The following is a 27,973-nucleotide window of genomic DNA, read 5'->3' on the forward strand; positions in this document are numbered from 1 at the left end:
TACTGCATACATGATTGTGAATCATGATTAATTATTAATTACAATTGTAGTTACGATTGACTATTATCATTTGAATTGTATGCTAAGTATTAAAGGTATGTTGTCTTGCAACTTACTGAGATCTAAAGCATGTTGATTTTAATTCAATCTATTGATTAAACTCTCATTTATAAATATGAACGTTATGAAGCATATGAATATGAATATACTGCTAATTGGAAGAGCTCATGATAATTATAGCAAATATAGCATCTCCTCATGGAATTTGTTAGGGCATGCATATTTAAAGTTATACAGTTAAACTCTAGATTAAGGATAAATGATGAATGTAAGATCAACTGGAAGATAATAGGTGTGCAGTTATTTGGAAGTGTGAACTCCATTGAACATTTTAAATTGTGGATGTGGTGACATGAATATGTAAATGGACAATGAGACAATAACATTGACGAGCTAGAGTGGATAAGGAACTAGACATCACTCGGTCTGTTCAACTGGCATGATCATGATATGATGTGCCAGCTTGACAGTATGATGTCAAATGGCAGAGTATGAAACAGTCAACTAGACATAAGGTCATGGATATAGGCATCCTGATCGTCACTCCAACATGGATCTATGCTTCGCATGTGATTCATGAGTGATCAGCAACTTAATAACGTCTGGTCAGATGGCAAATGAAATAGTATCATGAATGAATCAATAGCACTGCAACAAGTTTCGACTGAGGATCAAAACTCAGCTCATTGTTAGCTGGACATGCAGTTTGATCGTGGCCTATAGTCACAATCATTGTACCATGCAAGTATTGACACTAGCTGTATTGATAGAGCATATAGATGTCTTGATGAACAGCTGCTATCCTAGCTATTATATAGTGTCTTATATAGCACATTATTTGAAGTCTGATAAACATGTATTTCTCATTGGTAATATATGACATATTTGAACTCTATTGCTGGCCTTTGACATCGGTTTATATGTCTTTCGTATTTTTCATCTTTTTCTTTTACTAGACGTTTTTTATCGTTTTGTGCTTCCTTATTTTCTCATTTTGTGTCTTTCTTTTTTTTCTTTTTTCTTCATTTTTTCTTCTTTTTCTTCTTTCTATCTTTCTTTTTTCTTCTTTTTCTTTTTTCTTCTTTTTTTCTTTCTTCTTTCTTCGATTTTTTTCTTTTTTTTTTCTTTCTTTCTTTTTTTTTCTTTCTTTCTTCGTTTCTTTTCTTTCTTTCTTCTTTCTTTCATTTCTTTTCTTTCTTTCTTTTTCTTTTTTTCTTTATTTTCTTCTTTTTTCTATTCTTTAATTTTTCATTGTCATTTTTTTCTTCTTTGCTTATCTTCTGGTTTTACTTTCTCTTTATCTTTATTACATTTTTCGTCATTTCATTTTAGCTAATTGTGTCTTTATTGTATCTTTCTATTCTTTCTATATTTTCTTCATACTTTTTTCTTATTCTATTATCATTATTTCTATAATACGTTCTAGTACTAAATTCTTGCCTTATCAATTCTACATTGATGACCTATTGTTTTACTTTATTGTATGAATCCTATGTTTTGATTATTAGATTTGCGTTTGAATGATCGTTTCTTCATCGTTGCATGTGCTACTTCATTTTTTGCCTTTTTGATTATGTGTATCAGCTTTTATCCATTTTATAATTTATTCGTTTCATTATTTGAATATTCTTTTCTTTTGGCCATTCAATATCTAATTTTACATTGTCTTCTTATCTTTAATTTCGTTATGACAATTTGATATTCGCATATCATATTTTCATGCTATATTATCATCTGTATGTTTCAATCTGTCACTTGTACTTTTGCTAATCTTCGTCAATTACTCCATTAATTATTATTTTAGTTCTCATACAATATCGATTTCTTTCTGCTGTTTGGCAGTTTCTGCAAGGAGCATATTTTAGATTCACTTGTTGTTCATATTTATTTATTATTTACTTATTCATAATTTCATTACTTATTATGATAGTTGATTTCATATATTGCAGTCATTTAGTGCAACTATTAATTGATTTCAGTATCATTCATTTTATGTATGTGGATTATCATGACTATGATTCTAACATGTAATTCAATTGTAATTATTACCTTAGCATGAGTCAATCTTCTACAGACATTTCCAATGTTGTTTCAGAGAAGTTGATTCAGCGTACTTTGACGCTTACTTTAACCATAGTACAACTGCAGAGCCATATGGCAGATGGAATTTCTAAAGTGCTTCGTTAGTTTCGTTTCGGTCAATTTCTTTTGATGGTGATCTTTTTCTAATCATCATTTCTGACGGCAATCATCTCTTATCATGTTTGATGGCACATACTGGAAGTCAATATTTTTCACTTTGTCTTTTTGTTAATGAGCAATCATACTTATTGAGTCGCATTTCTGAGTATGTATTTTTTCATGTTTATTGAATGAGATTAATGACTAATTTCAATTTGTTTCATATTAGCAAACATATACTAACTACTCATGCATCAGAGCTGCCCCGTAATTGAATGATATCGTTTGACGCATTCATTTGACAATACTTTCATCACTTGATTAATCCAATTTCAATGACAATTTAAGTAATGCGATCATTGCGCACATGAAGTAACAAGATAGAAAGAATGCAATCAGAAGCAGTTTACCAAGATTATATTTGGAAATTTAGTCCACAATCTCACTCATTATCTGGCCTTACTTGAGTTCATCGGCGATAACGTTAGGCAGACTTGAGCGAACAGTGTGCATAGCTCGGTGCATCGCAATTATGAGTTCGTCATAGTGTACTTTTGCATATGATGTTTTGGACATCTTGATTCGTCATTTGATTCAATTCATCATTTAATATTGATGTACTATCGAATATGATGGCTCGTTTGTAATCGAGCATTGTCCAGATTATAGCAGCTTTGCAGTCATTGATTCTTCTCATCACTAGGTTTTACGCATTCGTCACTATTGTTTATTGTATTGTTTGCATTTGTATGACTCATTGTCTTTCCAATTTGGACATGTATAATATTGCAATGTCATCTAAATCACATGAGTTACAAGCAACGATGTTATGCAATTGTATTCGGTACATTCCGTAATAGTATTCACTCGAAATGCATAGTGACAGTGTTATAACATTGACTTTTTCACATCGAAGAATGGAGCATATGATTGCTAAGCCATCAGGCGGATGAAAAATCGTTTGAATCAGCCTGAAGATAACATGGCACGATTCAAATCATATGTCAAAGTTGTCATTGCAAATTCTGTATGTCATTAGGAATCAATCTATGTCATGAATTATATAGGCATCAGATAAAATTAGCCTTACTTACTTTGTATGCATTGTGCTCTAATACAATTATAGTGTAAGCTCTTGACTGAACTTCGCGTCTGATCAATTCTTCAAATTTCAATAATCTTATTCACGTTTTAACTTCATTTGGTTGTGCAATACATTGCTCACCAATGACACTTTGTATTCTTGCAGCGTACTACTGTAAATTTCAAACAACCAATCAGTAAGTAGTAGTCATTGCATCTTTTAGCACTCATTACTATTCTAGGTGCTGTTGAACTATCCAGCGTCGGATACATTCAGTAACAGATCATGATCATAAGCGTTTTAAGCTCTTTGATTGTATGACAATAATATGATATTCCGCATTTGATAATTTTGGTACGATCACTGATGGGTACTAAGATGCATCATCAATGCAGCTGTCAATGGCAAGGTCAAAATGATCAAGGAATGAGTATTAGTGATATTGACCAGATCAAAAGGTTTAATCATGATCTAATAAATTAGCACTTAGATGACTAGATTGTCACTTCAACTCTGACTTTTCAAACTTACTCATATTCTGCCTAGCATTCATTCAACACTCGTGAGTTCGTTGCAACCATCATGGATGTTTACTCATGTCTTATGATTCTTATTGAACTTTACATAGTTTTTCAAATCATCGCTTAGATTTCATGACTCACTATGCACCATTCTGGCTGCAGTCATTACTTGTCTAGTCATCATGGCTTGAGCATCTGACATTTACGTCATTAAATTTGTCTTTCAGATATGCTTTAAGCTTTCTGATACACTGTCATTTGCATTTCCGCTTGAACGTTTGATCACACAATACTTATGCAATCTTATATGAATTAATTGTATACGACACGGTCAGTGCTTCCTATAGTGACAGTTGATTGAGGAGTTCACTTCTAGGAACATTCACATGAATAGAAGTATCAAGATATTAAACCGTTGTCATAGCCCTATTGTTATTTATCGTCTATTTCAATATCGTCTACAGGACTTCTCAAACTCCTATTTGTAATTACGATCAATACAGTGCATACAGGTATAAATCGATTACTATCACATCACCTAGAAATTCGCTAATATCAATTCATTCTGCTATGCTAAATAAAATCTTACTTACTATTAATTTAGATAACAAATGGACTACATTGACATACATGATGATCATAATTATATAGAAATTTTCATTAATTATCTCAAATTATAACATATTTATTTTTCATAATAAATTAATACATTGATCAATCATAAATGTAAGAACTATTCCAATACTGATACAAATGATGACGTATATTCGAGTAAATTCTTAGTCATAATGACATATCATATGTAATTTCACAATAGTACATATTAATAATTGCTTTATACATGAATCACTAAATCTAATATGAAGTTTGTATATCTTTGATCATGATACGTTATCTTAGATGAATCGTACTGACATATCCTGTAAGTTGCTATGGAACTCATTGTGGATGCCTAGTACTGCACAAGCGTTTATTACACTGTAATGAAGATTAGTACAGTAATCACTCTTATTAGTTATTACTTTAGGGGATTGAACAAATTCATTGGATTGAATTTATGTGGATACAATGAGAAATTATCAGATAGAAACACTTGACATGCACAACGTGCATGCCTCGTACTCTTTGCATAATGTACATTTACTGCTATTGCTTCACATAATGCGTTGATTAAAAATTAAAACTAGAGTATGAATCTTGTAATCAGCAAATAAATCAGAGTCATTCTCTTTGCAATAAATGCATTCATGCTCAATAGCTTATTTCAATGACATTGACCATATTCTATCTTCTAATAAATAATTCAATAAATACCACAAATAAAGAGAATAAATTATATTACAAATTGTGAATAAGATCATTGCATTTACTTCACTCTAATGCATTAGTTATATGAGCATGATGTAAACGACACAATAGTTAATGTATCAATCTATCATTGTATAAATTATTGATTCATAAGTATGTTAAAACATAAATCATTACTTTTTCAAAAGAATGGCATATTGTTGTAATGTAATTTTAGACCATAGCTGCTTCTATTAATTTATGTCATATAGACAATTGATCAAATACCAAGTTAGTAATTGACTATGATTAGTCATCATAAGCATACATCCAAGTCTATCTTATGATATCTTATTTTCATTGACATGATTTTTACATTAAATATCAATGTATTAATGATTTAAGTAATTATCATATCTTTGGTAACTGTCATATCATCTGACAGTTCTTATTTAGATTACATCATAGCGAATGCCAAGCTTAGGTACATGACTGATTCATCTATTCATATACACTTTATTATATTTTCCACTATATGTTATACATGATATTTAAGCATACTCAAAATTTAATATATAATATTATATCCATAACGGTTAGAGTACTAGTACAATCCTGTTACATTATGATTAAGTATACGAAGATTAATATATATGCATATACACTATAATCACTTCTTGACATGTTAATTTGATCATGTCGAATGCTCAAGAAATTGTATCAATAATATACATTAAATTAGTATTTAAGACATAAATAAGTACAATAGATAATATCATTGATACATAAATGTTCAACAAAGATACCTCTTATAATACCTTAGAACTTCACAATTAGACTCAATTAGATTGTTCAGTAAATATGTTATATCAGACTAGTTATCTATTAATGTTCCTAGATTAAGGAATCTTATTTTCCAGGTTGTACAGAACTTGCTACCATTCAACAATGTATGAATCAGCTAGAAATATAACCATCATGATGAATCAGTGAGTGCAAACGTTCTTATCGTTAAGTCACCAATCGATCTCAGTGATAGTCAAAGTCTTCACTTCAACGGCTTTCAATTTAAGTACAAGAGTCGAATCAGCATTACAATAATTAGAAGTAAGTTATCACAGGATGATTATCTTCCATGAATGCTTGCATTAACTGCAATGCGTTTAATGAACATTAGACTACCTGTGATGCTGATTACTGTCAGTTCATTCGATTCACTGGTCTGACACCGTTGAAGTTAACTGCTCGATTATCGATGTTATCAAATTATGCCAACTGTAGCGTATAGATTTATTCAATCCTAATTCTTTATATTAATATTTTCTTCACTATATCAATCGCAAGCATACTTATAATGAATTATATGGATTATATAGCCTAGAATCATTTCAGTTAGCTTAGACTAATAAATGATCATGAAGATTCAAACTGGGAAACGTTATAAAGTTCTGAATGTTGTCAATTATTTCGTAATATAATTGGACTGAGTACATGTTGATGATATGCTCTGATCAGAATTATACATTACTGCACTGTTGCGCTTCAACACAGTATAACTTGATTAATATGTCAACAGATTATCAATACGATCAGACATAACATCGATTAGAAAGTATGTTACAAATTCCAAAGCTATATAAAGCATAGTGACCGAGTAGATTAGCAACGTCTTGACACACTGATCTTTCACGATACTTGAAGTATTTAGCAGGCAACTAGAACGAGATGATATGAAACAATGCGATGCTGAACAACGTATATTCTAGTTTATAAGTAGTCTTATCACTATACGTGAACTAATGTGAGCAGCAATTCTGGTGAACATCAATGTAACCATTGACATTAAGCATGTATTATGTCAGTATGACTCATGTGCATATCATCTGTATGAATAGGAGGAAATCATGTCAAAGTCAAGTTTCAAAGGTCACTTCTAGGTCTCATCAGTTGCCAATAGATTAAATGTAATACTTGACTACATGAGTAACATTCGTCTGCAATATGAGTACTTTCATATATCACTTTGGATGATCATTAAGCATCATAGATTTTTATACAATTCATGAACATTAATTTATCGAATTAGATAGAATGTTAATAGAATAATGTCGTCAAGCTGATACTTGCTTTGTCATAATCATCTGAACTTATAAAGTCTCAACGAACATATCATCAGCAAATATGTAGAACCGGAGATACGCCAGCAATAAGATTCATTACCTTTGTAACATCGATGACAGCATGAGACAACAAGATGCATAATAAGATTTGTTACAGCTTGTATTAATCTTCAAGCATTCTGATGAGTCATTCCATATCCTCTTGATGTACAACCCTAGACACGCTAGATGCACTTGACACGATGAAGTTTGTATCTAAGACTCTCTTCAGAAATTGCGCTACATCGGATAGGATATTACCTGTTCCACTACTGACGGAAGTGTACCCATGAGATACGAACTTATAGATCTCCTGAACATATGCTTTGAATTTAAGATTGATGACATGGATTAGTATGTGACTGAACATAGACAAACTACGTCGCAAGATCGAGTTCGTAAGCCACTACTCGACATGATCCATTGAGTATAATGGCATCAACTTTGAGGTAACTCTGATATTATCACAACTGTACGATAGCATATCATCAGATTAGACCAAAAGCAGTACATTTTTGCAATCATGTTAATGTGAATGAATTCAATTCATTCTTATATGATTTTGTTCAAAGTCATGATATGTTATTGACACTAATATTCATCCGATGAAATTCTCATGTAAATTTCCTGGTCTATAAAGTGATCTATGATTCACCATCGTGATAATTGTATACGACATTATTATCCAAGCGATAATGATATTGCAAAGAAAATGTATACATGATAATTCAATGATATCACCTTATTGGCAGTATTGCCATTGTAAACATGTAAATCTGACTTGATAAATATTAAATCATATAATCATTATATTTACACTTATATGAATACATGTTCCTATGAAATAATCAATTCACTTAAAATTGCAATACTGTCACCTCAAATAAATCACAAATCTTAAAGACTTCGAAAAAATCACAATGTTAATAGAACATAAATGTTTAACTCATTAGGAACGTCATTAGATCAAACTTGAATAAACTTGTACAGTACTGAAGTTGACAATCACTTAGTTCATGCTACTGATACATTTTACAATCCTCGAAATTTCATACGACTGAAGTTTCAATTTGAAATACCAGAAAGTCTATGCTCAAGAACTTTGCTTAAATCGACTTTGTTGATAATGATACATGTAACAATATCTAAATTCATATTAATGAATCGACATGAACTACATGCATGAAGAACATCTCACCTAACTATCAATCAATTCAAACGTCGCAGTTATCATTGTACTCTTGACAGAGTGTCATATGCAGATCAACAAATAAAATACAAACAGATCGAATGTGACTGTGCGTTGCAATGAGTGCAAAACAGACAGCAGGAAACTGATTTACTCGCACATGAACTTAAACCACATCAAGTTACGTCATGACATTACACACGTCATGATAGTATGATACAGAGCAACAACAGGCTTGCATATTATCAAACATAGTACTGAACGATTGATTTGCATGGTATGCTATGGCACCTGTCAATGACCAAACAATCCAAGACAGTCATTGCACAATATCAAGTAAGCAGGTAAGAAACTCATAATGATAAGTCATTGATATTCAACAATGGCCTCTTCAAAACGCAGGAAACTAATATGATAAACATAAAGCACCATTGTGTCCGTTGGCAACCGGCACGTCATAGCTGTGATGCGAGTGGATATAATTCTGCAGTGCACCATTTGTTTACATGCATGACGCACAGGGTGTGTTCATCTAATTCGAAGTGGAAGGTCTTCAAAATGACCTCATATCCCGGTAGATGGCCCCATCGTCTGGGAAAAATAGGTACTGTCACTAGACCATGGGCAAAGGTATAAGATGCTATTTAAAATAGGTCAACACTCTCAAACGCGACGACTCAAGATTACTTTGAAAATATGTATTTTTTTTTTTTTTATTTTTTTTTATTTATTTGTTTGTTTATTTACATTAAAAAAAACTCACCCGCAACGCTGAATTACCCCTCAAAGTCATCGCTAGTAGATGTCAAGGAGACATGACATGCAGGTATCATTGCATAAATACTTAATGGCTAAATGCACTTTTGTACTGGAAACGATTATTTTAGAGATATGAATATGTGATAGAGTCCGAGTCTACCAACACAGAGGCTAAGGTTTCAATCCCGGGTCATCACTTCCTTGTTTTAGTGTCCTTGCGCAAGATAGTCAACTTCCGGTTGATTCTAATGCGACCGCATCGGGAGGTAAACAAAAAAAAAACATTATAGCGTGCCAAAGGTAGAAAAGCGACAGCCCGTGTACCATTTCAAATGTAGCACCACATTATTCCTTTTTATATGATTGTTTGTTTTTTGTGTATTTTACTTGCAGTGACAGCTAACTGTAAAAGGAATACTATGTGTTGTGTGTGCATATGTGTGACTGTGTTCTCTCACTATATTATTTTTTGAGACTTTCCTGATATAGTGAGTCTTTCTTGTCCTCTGTGAGGGGGCAAGAGGTACAGAAAATCGGTGGTTATGCAAAATTTACCAATTGTGGGATTATTAAAGGCTTTCTTATTAGTATTCTGATTCCGATATGGATAGAAGTACTGGTGGCATTCGGTAGATGGCAGCAGAACCAGATGCACCCACGAGACGAAGAAGAAGTTAGTTTTCCCCAGTACGTATCGTGCTGGTGGGTGACTGCGATACAAATATCAATGGCTCGACCTGCGAAATCGTTTCAAATCGAGCGACAAACCATTCAAATCGTTCAGTGTTTATTTGCGGATGACGACGACGACCAAGTTGTCTTTCGTCAATTCGATGGAGAGCTTGAGACTGACGGCCCAGGAGCCGAAGGTAATTTTCTCATTAAGAGAATTATGATGCTTTAATTGGAAGTGATTTGTCAAATCTATTTCAGGTTTTGTTTTGTTTCTCTTTTTTTACCTTATGCAAAAGCTTGAGCTCGTTTATTTCCACAGAGCCCACCTCTACTGTGCTCTGCGAGTCAAATGTTTGAATAGTTTCTCCACATGACACTACGAACCAAAAGAGAAAGATTTATGGAGTACAATATTTCATATTTTTCGCCACCTGCAGTACTTTCATTTAAAACCGAAGGGGAACGCGAACGGCAGTGGTTTTATAGGGTGTGTCTTGTGTTTATGGGACAGATCAGCCTTGAAAAACAATGAGGTGAGGCAAGATAACAAAAACGAAAACGTCCAGTGAAATGCTTACCTTCGCATTGGTCCAAAATAAGAGAATATCTTTTAAACACGGTCCTTTTTACCCTTAAATTAGTTTACAGGCTTGATCTTGTTTAAGACCTGATCTCCTGTGGGCTAACATTGGTTGAATGGCACAACTCTCTACGAGACAATAGACTTAAATCATTTCATTTGTTTCTTACTTGGGTTTGTGTCATCTTCTAATTAACTCTGTTTTTGTTTTACAGAAGACAACTTTGACCCTGTTGAAATAGCCAATAAACTGAAAGAAGTGGCTCAGTCAATGACTGAAGATGCAAACTTTAAGGCTGCTCTGGACGACCTAAAGTGTGCATTAGGACACGAGGTACACACACACACACACTCACAACAATAAATCGTAAAAATAATGCCAGGGAGGTACAGGGATTATGTGCACTTTCACTGCAAAAAAATGGGAATTGTGTCGTTTTAGAAAGCAAACGGGGTGAGGTCAACAGCAAGGGCACAAGAAACACTTCCTTGATACAATGCATTGCGAAGAATTGCGACGTTTCCTGGAACTATGACTGGGCTGCTTGCTCAGTGCAAGACACACATAAATGATAACGAAACACAATCTATTTTATAGCTTTAACAAACAAGACAATACAAAAAAAGTTAATCGTTCTTTTTTTTTGCATTGCATAGCTGTCAGTTTGAACCTTTAAAATGTGTGCAAGTTATGTCAAATAAGTTCCAGGACTATCCCCGACCCGCCCGTTTAAAGTAATTCTCCTGGTGTCTAATGCACTTTCTTAGCCTTATCTGTCTCACACGTGAAAATCATTTTGATTACACTTTTGAGTTTCACAAACAAATGAATGCTCACTACGCATAGCTGTAATGTGAGATCGTGTGAATGCCAAAATTGTCCTCAAAACACATAATCAAGTTACTTCGTATGGATCTTTGTCTGGCAAAAGTTTTCTTCTTTTTGAGAATTTCTTTCATTGTCTCCAGGCCATGGAGGGAGCCTTTAGCTGTGGTGTGGATGCCTTGTTGCGCACTCAAATCTCTCAGCAGGCTGCTGATGTGCCTCAAGAAATCCATCTCATCAAAGTTTGTTTTGCATTCGGGCTCTTTGTGAAGAAATCGTGCCCAGAGCTGAAAACCAAAGCCGAGAATGCTGTGACTGTTTTGCTCAACACCCGTGTTGCCACGTGGGTAACTCAACAAGGCGGCTGGGTAAGTATTTTTTTTTTTCTTTTTAATGCTGTGGACGGACAGTAGTCTGCAAACTAACTTTTAGGATATTATTGATGCCAGTAGTTTATCAAGTTAACCACTTTCCTGCCTCTGTCCAATACTGTTCTTTCCCCTCTCTTTAAAAAAAGGGACTTTTTCACGACAGAGCTGGTTTGGTTCGACCTTGCAGTTTTACTCCTCATTTTAGAGCAGTCATTTTTCACTTCAAAGTACTGGCAGTTCCCAGAAGACTGTAACGGTGCCTTGAATGCATCACCTGATACACACAAGATACAGTAAAACTAACAAGCATCCATTTACTTCCCTGTGGCTCATTTTATTTGAGAGGAGACTGAGAGCAGCAAGAAAACAGAACACTTCAGACTGTCGAGTAAAATACTGATATACTGAAATACCCTAAAAGCATCACTGGCGTGCTTCTCGCATATTATACAATACATATTGATTTATGTAGCGCTTTAACAACCGCTACAGCTGTAACAAAGCGCTTTACATGGACAACTATCATATACAGGAAATAAAGCAGAGACAAAGATAGTAGAACGCATCAGGGACAAGTCTGAATCATGATCCATACAATAGCGTAATTGCCCAAGTCATTTTTAACTTTCTGAATACTAATGACATTTTTCTTTGTTTGCAACTTTTTATTTATGTATGTACTTTATAAAAGGATTTACGCACATATTCATTTACTGTATGTCTGGGTTATTCTCTATTAATCATCCAGGTTATAGTACAGATGTTCCCCTACTTACGAACACTCGAGTTATGAACAGCCATACATATGAACATTTTGTCGTAACATGTCGTATTTTCTCCAGTTGTAGTTGTACATATCTTTATATATATATATAGCATATATTTTATAAAAAGGTTTCTTTTTCAGTACAAACAATGCAGGTTACTTGCACAAGCCTGAAACACAACTTATATAAACGTTAAACATACTTATGTAAGCCTTTTAAACATACATTCCATACAAAATATAGCCCTGAAGCAACTTATGAACAAATTCACCTTACGAACGACCGTTCGGAATGTATCTCGTTCGTACGTTGGGGAGCGTCTGTAATCCGCAAACTTGGAATCAAGGCCACTAGACTCTTGTTTGTTCAATGAATTGTCTTTTTTCCCCCTCTAATCAATGATTAAATGTGACTTTGGCAGTCATTCAGATAAGTTACATCGATTTCTTGCTTTAATTATTAATAACAAAATTTCCACCGTCACATCTGGCTCATCAATGGTATCAGCGGGTATTAGCTAGCATACTAGCCTGAAATACATGCTAGCTCAAACTGACAGGACATATAACGTGTGAAAACCTATATGTGTTCGCGAACTTGACATAAATGATACGTATTAAGTGGTTCAAATCATCTGTTGGCATTCACGCCAAATCATCAGGAAATTCGGGCGTATTGTTAAATGTGGAAAGAAGGCTGCAAGTTCGAAGAATTGGGAGAGGACTCAATTCGAAGATTCCACCAGATGGCAGTAAAGAAATGCTTTAATTGCTTCGACCTTTTCAGTCAATGAAAGACGATCGAGTCGAAGAAATAATTGTGAAATTGGGCTCAACTTGTTAACTTTTGTCAATTATCAGTTATCAATACAGCATAGATCTGTGAAACAAAGGCATGTTGCCTCACATTTTATATGCATCAAAAGACTTTAATGTCAACTGTCTGTTTATACACTTTCTGTCTGGGGAAGTCATGTTTTGAATGTTTCTCGTTTGATTTCTTGCAGGAAAATGTGAGAGCGGATATAGCAGACATTTGAATCATGTTTCATGGAGGGGGAAAACTACCTGAAAAAAAATTATGGTGCACCACAACAACACTACTGGAGCCACATTATCAACCAGAAGAATCTCAAATAATTGTTCTGAGATGACGACGAAAGAAACATAAGTGTCAGACACGAATGGTATGAATTTTTGCCGTCACACCGCCTTACACACCTCTGTTTACAGTTAAATCGGTTGTCAATTTCCACATGTCGTTAGATTTAACATTTTTAACAGCACCATCTTGGATTTCATGTTTCTCTAAAATAAGTTCTGTATTCCGATTTTATTGATAATGCATTTTGCCTACAAAACCTCATATCACCTCTTCTCAGCGGTGTTAAATCAGGTTGAATGAATGTGAAATACACCAAAACTGTGAATATACATAACAATTTGTAAATTGGTGTTTTGTTAAGACAAAAATGATGTTTACGCTCTTCTACATACCATGCGGCATAGATAACAATACAATTATTATGATGCTATAACCTGTTATTCTTAAGGTAAAAAAATGATTTCTTACTGTAGTAAACAAAACACATCATCGATACTGTAACCTCCCTGTGAATATATGAAGTCACTCACACCTTATTCAAATAACATCAGGCACCACATGTGTATATTTAACTACATATGTATGCATATTGCACACGACATCCACACTTTTTAGTCTAGATTTTTATAACAATTTGATATTGATTGCAAATCAAACGATGGAATTTCAAGTGAACTAGATTTTCGGTCATTCATCAGCTTCAAACTAGTTCAATCTTTTTTTATTTTTTGCTCAAACCTCTGCCCTTCCCTAAAATGCTCTGTCACATCAGGTTCGTTGCGTATGACGTTCTGAAAAACCCCGGTCGACACATTTGTTAAAAGTACTTTATACGTATGTATGCATATTGTCACGTTCTGTAGGTATTTGTTATCTGAACAAAAGCGTCTGCAATCTTGATCATGGCACTGTAAAATAAATATAGAGCCGAGCTATCGTTTATTGTGATTCGTGTGCTGTATTATGAACATATTGTGTTCATGGTTTTTAGCTCTGTGGCATTTTTTTCAAACACCGTAAAAGTAAGAATATTTTTCTCCTTTTGAGTCTGGAGGCACAGATGGTTTCTTTTACAACCAAAATAAGGTATTTATGGCATCACTGAATGTTTTTTTGGATAATTTTTTTATACAAACTCTTGGTGGCCTCAATTCCCATCGTGCTGAAGGAAATACTTGAGTCTTTCGCAAAACTGACATCGCTGAACTGCCATGAAACGACCTCTTCAAAATGCTTCAGTATTGCCTCCAGTTTTCGTTCTGTGTGCATGTTGGTTAAAACCACAAAGAAGAAACATGAAACTTGACCGTGCATGTCCCCCCTCCTTCCCCCTAAATGTGTGTCTGAAATAGCTTTGCAATGGCTGTTTTACTTTAGAACAGTAATTAGAGCTCACTGTACTATGACCATGTTGTTAATAGGATCCATGAATGTCACGTTTATATTTTACACTTTGCCACATTGAATGATCAAAAACTGAAGACAGGACACTTTGGATTGTCATTATTCAGAATACAAATTGCATGAAGGTATCTATGGATGTTTTATTGAGTCATTTTATTATAAGACTCAAGTGTAATTGTAAGGAAGGATATTTGTACATATTCGTTATCAGTTAGTATAGTTGTATTATGAAGTACAGTAATCCCTCGTTTTTCGCGGTTAATGGGGACCAGGAGCACCAGCGAAGAAGAGTTATATCAGGATAACCCACGTGATAAGACAGAGGGGAATGCTGGACGAGGCTGAAAAGATACACAGCCAATCCACATGGCTTTTAAACCATGAGATATTGTGCTGTCATTGGGTGACGTCAGTGCTGGAAACCAATCAAGCTACAGTCATGTACAAAACCTCTGCTTCATTCGGCATTTTTTTTCAATTCTGAATGTTTTTCTCTGAAAAAAAATCCGTTACAAGTGAACCGCGAAGTAGCGAGGGATCACTGTAACACTCTTTCCACAAATAAATAACATTCAAATACACCGTTACATCACAACTGATTCTTATTCTGTCCAAATGTTGAGTTCAATTTGGGATTTTACTGCATATACAATGACACACTGACAGTGACTGGGTATATTTCTTTCATCGACACAAGCCGGAATGCGTCTGTCAGAGATATGACAGTCAGACACTGTCGACGAAGACTCGATCCCAGAACTGTCATATTACATATGAGCGAGTTGACAGAGATATGACAGTTCAGGGATCGAGTCTTCGTCCACAGTGTCTGACTGTCATATCTCTGACAGCGTCATTATTACAAATATTCTTAAGAGTACAGCGAAACATGTTTTCCATTCAGTCTCAAGAAGGGAATATAAAGTTGTCAATGCATAGCTGATTATAAAGCTGTAGATCATGCAGTAACCAAGATATATTGTCATTGTCCCCAAAAAAATATTAAGATGTGAATCACCTTCATGATGCTAACATGGAAAAGATATCTCATCTGACATCTGACGGTCATTTGCTAATTCCTCATGTCATTTGCAGCCAGAAGATTTTTTTGAAAAAAGCCAGTATCTGATTCAGTTTGAGCTCAGATTTGTGTGCTTCCATCACACGTACTCTCACAACTTCACATCGGTTGAAATGAGTCCAATCTGCTCCGTCACACAAAATGAGTGTAGACTAAAAGCAGTGTCATAAAACTGAAGCTGTTTTTTTAGGAGACTGTACGTTGGTATTTCTCACAGCACCAGTTGTCATGTATTTGGGAGATGAATTGAAGTTTTAGGTTTAGATGATAAAGTTGGTGTTTGTTGGTCACAGATAAAGAAATCTCGTACAACCTCCCCACCTCGAAAAAGCACGTGACCGGGTCGTTCCAATATGGCCACGCCGTACCTAACCTCAAAGTGCGTCATTTAGCAACCATTTTGACGTATTTCCTTCATCAATTCCTTCTCAATGAATCTGCTTAGAACTCACAAATTTTCTGACGTGTCTATCAAGCCACTGTTTCCTGCTGTTCACCTCATTGTGGGTCAACCGTTTGACTGTTCCTGTCATGATCTGGTTGGCGACCAACGGGGGGCGCTGTCGGCCCCGCCTGCACCTACACAGGTGCTGGTCGTCCCGATCAGATTGGCGACCAACGGGTAGCTACGTCAGCCCTGCCGGCAGCCTCGCAGGTGCTGGTCGTTATAATCACTGTCACTTAAAAGGACACCCGGCATGACCATCCGTTGTCGGTTCATTGTTTGCTGCTTGTTTGCTGCATGTATTGTGTATGTGTTTGTTTAACCTTGGCGGACTTTTACTCTTGGTCTTCTTTTGCTACTTTGTATTTTTTTCCATTCAGATGATTTTGATGTTTTACATTTTGTTCCTGCTGACTTTATTTTAATACAATTTCTCAAATACAACCTCCTGCTCCCTCCTGCCTGCTTTTTGGTATCCGCACCCGCCATCACCACCTTGCAAACCGTGACAGTTCCTAGAAAAAAAACACATCTTGGGAATTAGGAATAGTTTACAATACATTTTTGTACAGTCATTCACATTGACGGTAAGCCCCTTATCCCATTTGACGTTGCCAAATTGCGGTAACGGTTGAGACATAACCAAAAACATTCCCGTCTGAGTCAGTCAGATGTCTGAGTTTATCCTCATATGCAACATTGTTGTTACAGTAGATCATCCATGGTTTTCATCCATCAAATATCTGTTAAATATGGGCCAAAATCCTTTGAATTCTGGATTAAAAAAATAATCCCAAATCCCGGATGTTACAGTGCTCAGTTTCACACATCATCATCGTCGTCATCGTGATGCCTCAGCCTCCTCGTGACGTTCTGTATCCTCTGACTTCCTTTTTGAGGCGACTGACCAATTGGGGCTCGACAAAGGACGTAGTGATTCCAAATTTTCCAGAAGGCCGAGCGGAATTTCTTAATACGGAAAGCGTATACGATGGGATTGACGGCGGAGTTGCCGTGGGTTAGGAGGATGGCGATGAAAATCAGGCTTGGTGGTTTATCGCATCGGGGACAAAAAAGTGTGATGCAGTTGTGGATGTGAAGGGGAAGCCAGCTAACGGCGAAGAGTAAAAGAACAAGAGCCAAGGATTTGGCAAGCTTGAGCTCCTTGCCGAAGTAATGACTGGGATCCGCGTGGCTCACTGTTACCTGCATAGAGACAATGAAGCAAAAATGTTAGCATATATCGATCGAATATCCGCTGAAAGGGTCTAATCAATGACCTGGGGCTCATTTATGGGCCAGCATCCAATTCTCAGCAGCCTGCTGCATATACTAAAAATAAAATTTCACACAACCAAGGTTGGTCCCCCAAAAAGTTAGTTAGTTCAAAACGTATCGGCCGGGGTGGCCGACAACTTCAAGAAAAAGTGTTTTTTTTTTCTTCTTTTTTTTCACATATCAAACGTTTGTTTTAAAACGCTACTAACCACGTGGGCTCCACTTTCGCAGCCGCTTTCAAAACTCCCAAGTACACTTTTCAGTCAGGGTGTAGTCTGAAACAGGTTTCTGATTAGCTGCCGGTGCCGAGTATGCAAATTGACAAACGAACGTTCGTTTGGCAGTTTGCATACTGTTTACATTCTGTGGCTCCTGCAAATTGAGTGACAATGACAAAAACCCTGGCACTGGAGTGGACACGTTTTCCACATCGTCTGGCAGTGAATGAGTGAATTAATTGCTTTGTTTTTAAAAGTGGGAGGTGGTAAGAGTTTGAAAGGAATGTGTTGGAAAAAAATAAGGGCCACGACTACTAAGAAATTGGTTATAGTGTTTGAGATATGCTAGGATATACAGTGGGACATTGGCTTACGAATTTAATTGGTTCCCAGACAGAGTGTGTAAGGCGAAAGGTGTGTATCCCAAAAATTAATTTCCCATAGGAAACCATTAAAATGAGAATAATCCGTTCCCAGGTCCCCATAAAACATAATTTTCTACTTTCTAATTATCTAAGCCTTAAAACTACACAAAATATACCTTATTTATATGATTAGGACTCAAATATCAATGTTCTCTTTTAAATATTTTCAACTACAGAAGCAAAAATAGTGTCTTCCTCTTTGTTTATTGTCAAACTCTGATATTTAAACTTGTCATATGATTGAGTAACTGTGCCTTTTACCACATTGACATCTTTAGAAATCCTTTACTAGTCGCTGTATAAACTTGAACAGAAAGCTGTTATGTGGCAGTTGATGAAATTGACTTGAAAATAAACTAGATATAATTTCTCGCTCGTTTGATTTAAGACTTTCCATGCTTCTTATATTCTGCCATTTTAGGTTTCAGTGAGCCACAAATTACGGACACGCAGATTTCATTGCAGAAGACGATCTCACCTTCTTATTGAGCTGTTTATGAATCATATAGAAAATCTCCACGTAGATGAGGAGCATGAGGAGAAGAGGCGGCAGCACCCAGCCGAAGAAATTGAAGTAGACCATATAATCCATGCAGATGACCGTCTCAAAGCGACACTTCACCACGAGGTCGTCGCTGACGAGAGAGCCATTGTCACGGAGATGTCGTAAGTTATTCCATCCCAGCATAGGTGTCAGGCCCACTAAGATGGACACGAGCCAACACAGTAACACGGCCGAGCCGGCTCGCTGAGGGGTCACCACTCGTTTGTAGCTATGGTTACGACAAAAAAAGACAACAAAAAGTGTTTCCAATTTACAATTGTATTGTGAGGAAGCGACAAAATGGTCGACCTTGTGATTGTGTTTGATAATCAAGATGGCGCCGCAAGGTTGGCTGCCTTTACAGCAGCTCCTGTATTTTGTTTTTCTACTTCTTCTTTTCCTTTCCTCTTACTTTCATCACTTTGCTGCTGTGAAATGTAAATGTAAATTACTGCAATCCAAAAGGGCAAACAAACCTTGCGGCAATAACCTTAACAATAGGACATTATCAGATAAGACTCCATTTCAAATCTAGACTGCGTTGAAGTCGTGGGAAATGACGTACATTGGTGTTTTGTGAGCACTGATTGCCAGTTTGAGAAATGATGCAAGCAGCCAGCATGAGCCAATTGACCAATCATGCATCCTTTGTCAGAATAGTCCAGGCAGCCCTACTGTAACATGGAAAACTTCAAGCAGATTGATTTTTTTTTACTTTTATTTTTGTGTGTGTGTGTTTTTGTTTTTTCCCTGGATGGCATCTTTTTACAAGTTGACTTTGATTTTCCATTGCAAACACACATCACATTCTCACAAATTCACGCTGTTGCAAAAGTGAAATAAAAAAAAAATATGGGTCCCTCATTAGCAAGCAGACGCAATGTCTGAAATATATTTCTTTATATAAATACGTTGTAGATTTAAGCTAAATAATATATGCACGTGGAATATAGTAACTAAAATACAAAAATCTCCCCGTGAGGTAATTATACTTTGAAGAAATGTACCTGTTCTAAGGGCAGATAATTTTACTTAAATTGGCATATTTCTTGTTTTATTATTTTTTTTTTTTCGTTTGGTTTTACGATCAACGTTTGCAGCGTACTCTGTGACATAAAAATATTAATTCATGCTGAGATGAAAATGTGTTTTCTATGTACAGTACATGCCTCCACCAAACAAAAACACCTCCCCAACAGACGTCTGGTAAATATTTAGATTTCTTTTGAACTCCTTTTCACGCGTTGTGATTCTTTTTCAATGTAATTAACATTTCTAAAAGTTACTTTTGGTTTTGCAGTGGAATTTAATATTCCGGTTCAAAGCTCAAATAGCGCTGAGTTGACTAATGAATTACAATGAACGTCCCTTGTTCTTTTACCCAGCGATGAGATGGAAATGCAATCACTGGGCGAAAAGCGGTTTGGGACACAAAAGCCGCGTATGAAAATGTATTCATCAAGCGTCCGACCTACCTCATGGGTATTTTGACCCTCAGGTAGCGGTCGATGGCGATGGCCAAAAGAGCCAAGATGGAACTTTGCGTGAGGACGAGCACGGTGCAAGCGACCGCCAGACAGCTGTAGAAGTGAGTCTCGAGTCCGATGCTGATGGTAATGGCGAGGGGGATGACAAGAGCCCCAACCGCAATGTCAGCCAAAGCCAACGAGACGATGAAACAAAACGTGGTATCCCGGAGCGAGCGGTTGATGCGCACGGCCCACACCACCATCACGTTGCCAATCACCGACGAAACGGCGATGAGCATTTCCATGCCGGTGTAGACAACCCATGACCAAGACATGTTCGGGATGACGGGAGTGGAGCAGTGGGGAACACACCTCCCACTCACTTAAGTCGACTCCGAAAAGCCTTCGTCCCGCCGAGGTGTCCCCTCGATGTCATTCCGTCGGCGCACCGAACGCCAAACTTGCTGTGCACATGCTCCGAGGGCGGTGTTTCGAGGAAAATGACAGAATGCTTCCCGCAGCCCCCGTTTAACACCGAGTGAGTCACAAAAGATCCTTTCACAACAGAGTTGAAGTCTTGCTCTCTGAGCCGCAAAGAACGCTCGATCACGTGCACGCGCTTTTGTTTTTACATTTGCTCAGGCTTTTTTTTTCTGCTGTAACGTGAATCATCTTCACGGTTGCGCTACATCGTTGATCCATGCCTTTTGTTAGGTGTTAATTCTTAAGAGTTTATAAGTCATATTATGTTGAGCCTCGGTTATTTTATCCTTAACTATTAATCTTGTTGTTTATTATTTTTTTAGGGGGGAAACACAGTGTGAGCGTTGTTAGAACACAGGTGTCAAAGGCGAAGCCCGGGGCCCAGATCCGGCCCACCTCAACATTTTATGTGGCCGCTTCCATGCACCGATGACATTAGTAAGAGAAGAGCCATTGGAAAAGCGACTTGTTTCCTGTCTGTTGCCGTGACATCCAAATCATGCAGTATCGACGATGACTGATTGCACAAGGCTCAGTCTAACTGCACATGGGTGTAATTTTCTTGCTTTAGGTGTTTTGATATTCTGGCGTAGTTAGTTTGTGGTTTTGGTTTCATCGTGAGTTCACCTAAAAAGCATGGTTTTGGAATGCGGGAGGAAGTGGTAGAAAACTCGTGATGGGAAAAGGCACTTTGAAATTTGCTTCATGGATCAGTTGTACTTTGTGACTCCTCGACAAGGCACTGTGTGTTCAACGTTGACCTCAAAGCACACTGATTTGCGGTTTCTGTAAACCCCTTATACCAGGGGTGTCAAAGTCATTTTTTGCCGCGGGCCACATTGTAGTTATGGTTTCCTCTCGAGGGCCGTTATGAATTTGGGGAACCCATTAGAATGTTTAAATCCCTTCAAGTATTACATATAGTGCACACGGCAAATTAATGAATAACTCATTTTCAAATCTGAAGTCAAGAATAATGACTTTAATTGTAGTTAACATCCAAAAATATGAAATTTTGGCTCAGATTTTAGCAATCATGGAATTTAACAAGTTTGATTTGCTTTCGCGGCCGAAAAAAAATGATGTGGCCGGCCGGATTTGGCCCGCGGGCCTTGTCTTTGACACCTGTGCCTTATACAAAACCAACAGTGCCAGCGAAACAATTTAAAAAATACATGAAGCAAATTTGAAGTTTCATTGAAAAACATTGACATTATTCGATGAAAAGGTTTCTTCAGCCATCATCTGTACTTTAAAGGTGTCGGACGTTTCGCTTCTTATCCAAGATGCTTCTTCAGCGAACTAAAGTCTTACTAGTAGTTTCGGCCCTATATATATATATATCCCTACTGTCCAGACATGAGAGCTTACACAGACGTATTGACATTAATCGAGACCACGATTTAGACGATGAACGAGCTGTCAAAATTCAAAGGCCATCTTCAGTTTTTTTGACAACGATACTAGTGCAGCGTGTTCTACCGGAAACAAATTCCTTGTGTGTCCTACATACTTGGCAATAAAGATGATTCTGATTCTGATTCTATTTCTTCTTCATGATATAATATCATAAATATACGCCTTAGCGTGTGTGCCAGTTTTGCTAATTAAGGCCTAATGATCCGAACCTCATATTTCCATGAGTGAAATGTATTTGTTTTATTGCGTTTAGGCGATAATAATACTCTTGTATTTGATGAAATGAAACACAATTCATCTCCTCCTTGCCTTTGGTTCCTTTGTGACTGTGTTGAAATTGTGTGGCAGCTGCTACGCCTTGATCATTTCAGATGGAGACACGTGCAGCCTTCTTTCTCATCAACCCTGTTCAGCTGCGCGCAAATGAAGGCAACTGTTTTCCCTGCTGGGATGAGGCGAGCCACCATCACCAGGGCTTCATTTGCCGACCTCCGGGCTGGACAAGAACGTGAGTGAAGATGAAATGCGGCATGTTTCTAAATGTGAACTGCATATCTCCTCGGGGAAGAGCAAATGGTTGCTTTTAAAGTGTTACAGTCCCAAGCCACAAAATTAGTTGCACTTAGTTGCACCTTCCTAAATGCTTTTTATTTTAGCTTCCTGTGGTAGATACAGCAACTGTTATGGTTACGCTATTTAGGATAACGGCTGTGCTGACCAAAATGGACTACAACGTCAACAATATAGAGCTGGATTCATCCTCTCCTGACTATACAAAAATAGTAAAAAAAATCTAATTTAATGCAATTTTTTGTCATGAGGTGTAATTACCGGTAGATGTATTAAATTCAGCTTGAAAAGGGGATAGAGGTCAAAAGATATCAACAATATATTTTGTGACGTCAATATTGGATTGGATTAGCTTTTATTAGTTTCACAGTGGAGCAGCAAAGTGATGAAAGAAAGAGGAAAGGAAAGAAAGAAGTAGAAAAACAAAATACAGGACCTGCTGTGAAGGCAGCCACTCTCGCGGCGCCATCTTGAAGTCAAAACAACAACAAAAAACAAAATAATGTGACACAACACAAAGACAGTCCTGAGCACTTCACCTTCTTTGTTGTATGAAGCAGTTCTAGATGAAATAGGAGAGGATCAAAGTGTCCTTTTCACCAGTGGATAAGGGACGTCATAGTGAAATGTGCACGTCTGCTACATGCTAAATGTTGAAAGCAAACATGAAGCTGCAGCATCCATTGACGAAAAGAGATGGCCTCGCATCTCCCGTTCCACGTAAATCCGCTTCAATTCCAATCTCCGACAGTTGTGCACACGCATCGGCGCTCTGCGCTGACGTTCCTTCTCATCGCGGGATCCTCAAGCCATGCACCCATCCAGCCGCAGACTGTCCAACAGCACCGACCTTTCCGGTGAACAAAGCGGGGCTGTGAAAATGCTGCCCATATAATGCATAAATCTGGCATAGTATGGCGTTAAAATAAATTCTTACCAAAAATGTTAACATAAAAAGAATAGTTTAGTATCACATGAAAGTGATTTAATGCACTGAGGGACACATTTACATCAGGAGTGTTAAAATGTCTGGTAATTGACATTTACAAATTATCTTGGCAGTACAGAACTGTGTGGAGTGATCAAGTTGGCAATGGCAATACATGTAATTGGTTTTTTTTTCTAATTGACTGAATTTTGTTGAATAGACAGAAACACCCATATTGCATATTGGAGAAGAAGCTCACGTGTGCATTTTGCCATCCCGTGAGCTGTCATTGCAAATGGAGCTGAAGAAAATCAATTGAGGTCACTGAAGGCGGAGTCTGTATCATCCGGCCGGTAGAATTGACTGATGATGGTGTGGAGGTGAGAACAGCCTGTCCGTATTTCTTGATGAAGCTCAAATAAAGCTGCGAGAGTGTGTGGTCGGCACGTCTTGGCTTCTCGGAGACAATCATTATCTTGGCTGAGATCATTTGCCGCTTCCACATCCAATTCTACGCACACGAAGAAAAAAAGGAGACATGATCAGTCAGGTGTTGTTTTCTCTTCTCCGTTCTCCTGACAGAAACGTCACATTAACTAAATAAAACACTCACTATCCGGAATGCATTATGTATTTTGCTGAAAAATAGTGCCATGGGAGATGTTGAGAGCTTTTAAGCGATGGACTTTCCCTATTTAGCAATGCTAATGCTAGTGCATTATCGATAAAAAAAATACTGACTGTATTGAAATACTCTAATATTGTGACTGCACACCAACCCACCGGAACATTATCACTTAGCACTTTTGACACAGTAATCAAAAATGTGCAATGCCCCAGCCTTGGGTGATGCTCTCACAGAATATATGTCATGTTCGAAAGGAATTTACCGTCAAAGGAGGAGATTTTGAGATGCATGATGGGAAAACATATACATATCAGCATATTACTATTTAATAAATGTAAGTGTTCACATTTGGAGATGTGCTGATTGTATTTGCGATTGTCATACAATATAATATTTTAGTCGTTTGGAAATTTCCTTGTTTTTTTTTTCTTCAAGGAAACTATACTTGTAGGAAACCGAGGGTATGTCTCGATGTTTGAGGTTAAACTCAACGTCTTTGCTTGTGGAAAAACATAATTTTAGATTCATCATATTTTGTTGCAATGTGGATATATTGTTGAGAATGTACAATTTATCGTGGTTCACCATAATTTCCTTTTGGCTATTTTCATTCTTTTGCTAATAGAGCAAGGCTTTTATTGTGGAAACTTGCTTTTGCGAGTCTCCTTAAATTGTCCCAAGATGCACCCACTAACATGTCAAATATGTGTCTTGTTGAGAAACACAGTAATGACAGCACATCAGTCTCCATTAAAAACAAAAAATACCGTATTTTCCGGTGTATAAGGTGCACCCAAAAGCCTCCATTTTCTTAGTAATATTGAGCCCCAACAGCTCTCTGTCATCAGCCATCGACTCCTTTTCGGCCTTTAGAAGTAGTGCGTAACTCAGCCTCAACTATCACACCTTATAATGTGGTGCCTTATATTTGAAAAACCATCATATATTTATATATTATATCTAGAAAACTTTTTTTCATTCATTGTAGGTGCGCCTTATATATGGAAAAAGTTTGAAAATACACCATTCTTTTGGGGGTCCGCTTTATACACCGGAAAATATGATATATTACTCTGTTTTTCTTTGTAACTTGTAAATTAATTATCTAGCCCAGTGGGGGTTTTTCCTTAATTTTGACGACTTCAATTTTCAATAACATAGCCCTCTGGTGTACATTTCAAACCAACCGTAAATTGCCATTTCACGCTCATAACACGCGGGGATATGTCACATAACATGGAAATATTTGACATTCTGTACTGTGGCTGAACAAGTCAATATTGCATAAAATGGGATCGCGGCGTATCGGATGCCTGCAGAGGTTTAGGAAATTACTTGGAATTTCAAAGTGTTTTTTTTTTTCATGGTTCCGCTGGCGGAAAGCAGCCTGAGTTATTTTTGGGTGCCACAAGAATGAAACGTGAAGCAAAGGATTGTGTTATGTTTGGACATTAGAAAATGCAGATTTTTTTTGCCATTTATTTCTAGTGAGAATTTACTGAGATGTGTAATAATTCGAAGGAATTTGCAAATGTGAAAAAAAAATATACAGAAGTATTTACTTTTTTTTTTTTTTTTTTTTTTTTTGCAGGAGGTCACATGATCACCGAACAAATGCACAAAGGAAAAATAGGATGAGAAAGGAATTTCATGCAATCCAGCTGTACACTCAACGCGTTGGTGGTTGCAGTGTATACGGTGTGGCTCGGTCAACAATCTGTCAATGTCATTCAAGTCAAGTTCAAACCGCAGATTTCTTTGAAGGTAACCGCTGCAAAGACTAACAACGATGCCGTGGTAGCTATTTTTCACCGTTTTTTGTGTTTATTAGGGGAGGGTGCTGTGTGTTTTCTCCAGCCAAAAGCATTAATTAAATTTCGGTTGCGGTTGAACAATTCAATATTAACTCATTCACTGCCAGACGTGCAAAAATGTGTCCCACTCCAGTGCCAGGGTTTTTGTCATTGTCACATAAATTCCAGGACCCACAGAATATTGAGTTTTAGGACTACATAAACATTCAATACAGTCTAAGAAACCTTAGACTGTCTTCTTTCATCAGAAAAAAATAGTTATTTCCACAATTATATGGGGCTGGAATTATATGAGCTTGAAATGAGGGCGGCTGTCCAACATACAATGCAATACATACATTGGTTTATATAGCGCTTTAACAACAGCTGAAGCCGGAACAAAGCGCTAACATGGAAAAAAGGGAAATGTTGCCCCCATGTGAAAAAGAAAACTATATTGCCAGAAGCCATGGCCAGCGCTGTATCGGCACCCAAGCATGAAAAAAAATAAAACCCAAATAAATTTGGGAATGGCGCTCTTGGTGATATTTTTAATTCCCAAATAAATTTGTGAATGGCAGTGAAAAAGTTAAATTATTTTTTGTAACAGAGCGCGAACATGGGGGAAAAAAAAGGAAAAACTGCCCCCTTTTGCAAGGGAAAAAAAAAACATTGCCTGATGTCTGCCCAGCGCTTTATCAGCACCTAAGCAAGAAAAAAACAAAATCCGAGCTAATTCGGGAATGGCGCTCTACATTATATTTTCACTTCCCGAGGCAGTGAATGAGGTAAGTTCTTTTATATATATATATATTTTTTTTATCCTCTCTCCTGCCTTTCTTTTTTTTTCTTCAAATTTCTTCTTCCTCTCCCTCTCTCGCTTATCCACTGTGGCCAGCTAAGCTCTGAAGCTTATTGTGATGCAGCTTGCAGCAGTACTTTAACAGAACAAAATTCCTTCTGGCTGCTTGACTGACCTTTATATTCCAAATGTCCTTTGCTAGGTGCCAGTTCTTACTTTTTGGTTACCTGCGTTGATTCCAATTAAATCGACACGGAAAATAACGTTGCAAGAATCCCAAAGTGAAAAACGGCGCGTTTTTTTTTCCCATCACTTCTATAATCGTAGAATAGGCCTTCTTGGTATTGTTTAAACGACGCACCGAAATGTCATCAACGAAATGTCACTGAGCTCTGGCCAACAGCTGATAAGCTAAGTGCATTTTTGACATTAACCGCGCTGCCGTCACACAACCCATTAAAGGACAACCGACGTCACTTTTTTGTTAACTGACATCAGAAAAATGTTTTATCGCATCTAAAATACCCAAAACACGCAGTAGGATATTTTTATTCAAATGGAAAAAACACCAATAAAAATGACTTAAATTGCCCAAAATCTGCAAAAAAAAAAGAGCTGCGAATTGGCCATTTTCAGAAAGTCCCGCCCCCAGTTCGTGACGTCACGCCAAGACGTTGCTGGAGAATCAAAGCAATGGCTTCAGATTCGGATAATATGCTTTCTTGTTACACATCCAGTTATGAATATGATTCAAATAGTTCTGAAGAGGAAATCATCCATGTTTGCAATCAGTTAAAGAATTCCGTGCCATTTTGAGGTATCTGGGGGCGGGAAATGTAGCACCAAAAAGAGGCAGAAAATGGTGACAAAGCTCCATGTAAGGAATTAATCAGCCCGTTTCCACAGGCTGATTAATTCCTTAC

At 37.0% G+C, this 27,973-nt stretch overlaps 2 protein-coding genes and 1 long non-coding RNA gene across 6 annotated transcripts; 2 read left to right on the forward strand and 1 right to left on the reverse strand.

Annotated features, from left to right (window-relative positions):
- The first annotated feature begins 9,902 nt into the window (after positions 1–9,902).
- On the forward strand, positions 9,903–19,064 carry LOC148890032 (uncharacterized). Of its 3 annotated transcripts, none has more exons than XR_016116642.1 (5): positions 9,903–10,109; positions 10,711–10,829; positions 11,465–11,689; positions 13,466–13,645; positions 18,924–19,064. XR_016116642.1 is itself a non-coding variant. In XM_089010361.1 (4 exons), exons 1-4 carry the CDS (start codon positions 9,968–9,970, stop codon positions 13,496–13,498), a joined length of 519 nt encoding a protein of 172 aa, XP_088866487.1. In that variant the 5' UTR covers positions 9,903–9,967; the 3' UTR covers positions 13,499–14,500. The 3 variants fall into 3 exon arrangements, 1 of the variants encoding a protein (XP_088866487.1); XR_016116643.1 differs by having other exon boundaries at positions 18,836–18,975; XM_089010361.1 differs by lacking the exon at positions 18,924–19,064 and having other exon boundaries at positions 13,466–14,500.
- On the reverse strand, positions 15,061–20,944 carry LOC148890033 (adenosine receptor A1-like). Its single transcript, XM_089010359.1, has 3 exons — positions 20,434–20,944; positions 18,893–19,187; positions 15,061–17,699 (listed from the first exon to the last, which is right to left on the reverse strand). Exons 1-3 carry the CDS (start codon positions 20,760–20,762, stop codon positions 17,316–17,318), a joined length of 1,008 nt encoding a protein of 335 aa, XP_088866485.1. The 5' UTR covers positions 20,763–20,944; the 3' UTR covers positions 15,061–17,315.
- Positions 20,838–27,909, forward strand: LOC148890034 (uncharacterized). 2 transcript variants are annotated; one of them, XR_016116645.1, is made up of 4 exons: positions 20,838–20,965; positions 22,701–22,837; positions 24,048–24,207; positions 26,047–27,909. It is a non-coding gene; the product is annotated as an uncharacterized LOC148890034 (long non-coding RNA). The 2 variants fall into 2 exon arrangements; XR_016116644.1 differs by having other exon boundaries at positions 20,839–20,965; positions 22,678–22,837.
- The last annotated feature ends 64 nt before the right edge of the window (positions 27,910–27,973 follow it).

The sequence above is a fragment of the Hippocampus bargibanti genome, linkage group LG12 (genome assembly GCF_051943395.1).
Source record: "Hippocampus bargibanti isolate YZ-2025 linkage group LG12, ASM5194339v1, whole genome shotgun sequence".
NCBI classification, from domain to species: domain Eukaryota; kingdom Metazoa; phylum Chordata; class Actinopteri; order Syngnathiformes; family Syngnathidae; genus Hippocampus; species Hippocampus bargibanti.

Excerpts from the sequence above, each read along its gene's own strand:
- LOC148890033 (XM_089010359.1), bottom strand. The coding sequence starts at position 20,762 with ATGTCTTGGTCATGGGTTGTCTACACCGGCATGGAAATGCTCATCGCC. Across the intron at positions 19,188-20,433 it reads AGGGTCAAAATACCCATGAG|CTACAAACGAGTGGTGACCC; the intron begins GTAGGTCGGACG and ends TCGTAACCATAG. Across the intron at positions 17,700-18,892 it reads ATAAACAGCTCAATAAGAAG|GTAACAGTGAGCCACGCGGA; the intron begins GTGAGATCGTCT and ends GTCTCTATGCAG.
- LOC148890032 (XM_089010361.1), top strand. The coding sequence starts at position 9,968 with ATGGCTCGACCTGCGAAATCGTTTCAAATCGAGCGACAAACCATTCAA. Across the intron at positions 10,110-10,710 it reads TGACGGCCCAGGAGCCGAAG|AAGACAACTTTGACCCTGTT; the intron begins GTAATTTTCTCA and ends TTTGTTTTACAG. Across the intron at positions 10,830-11,464 it reads AGTGTGCATTAGGACACGAG|GCCATGGAGGGAGCCTTTAG; the intron begins GTACACACACAC and ends CATTGTCTCCAG.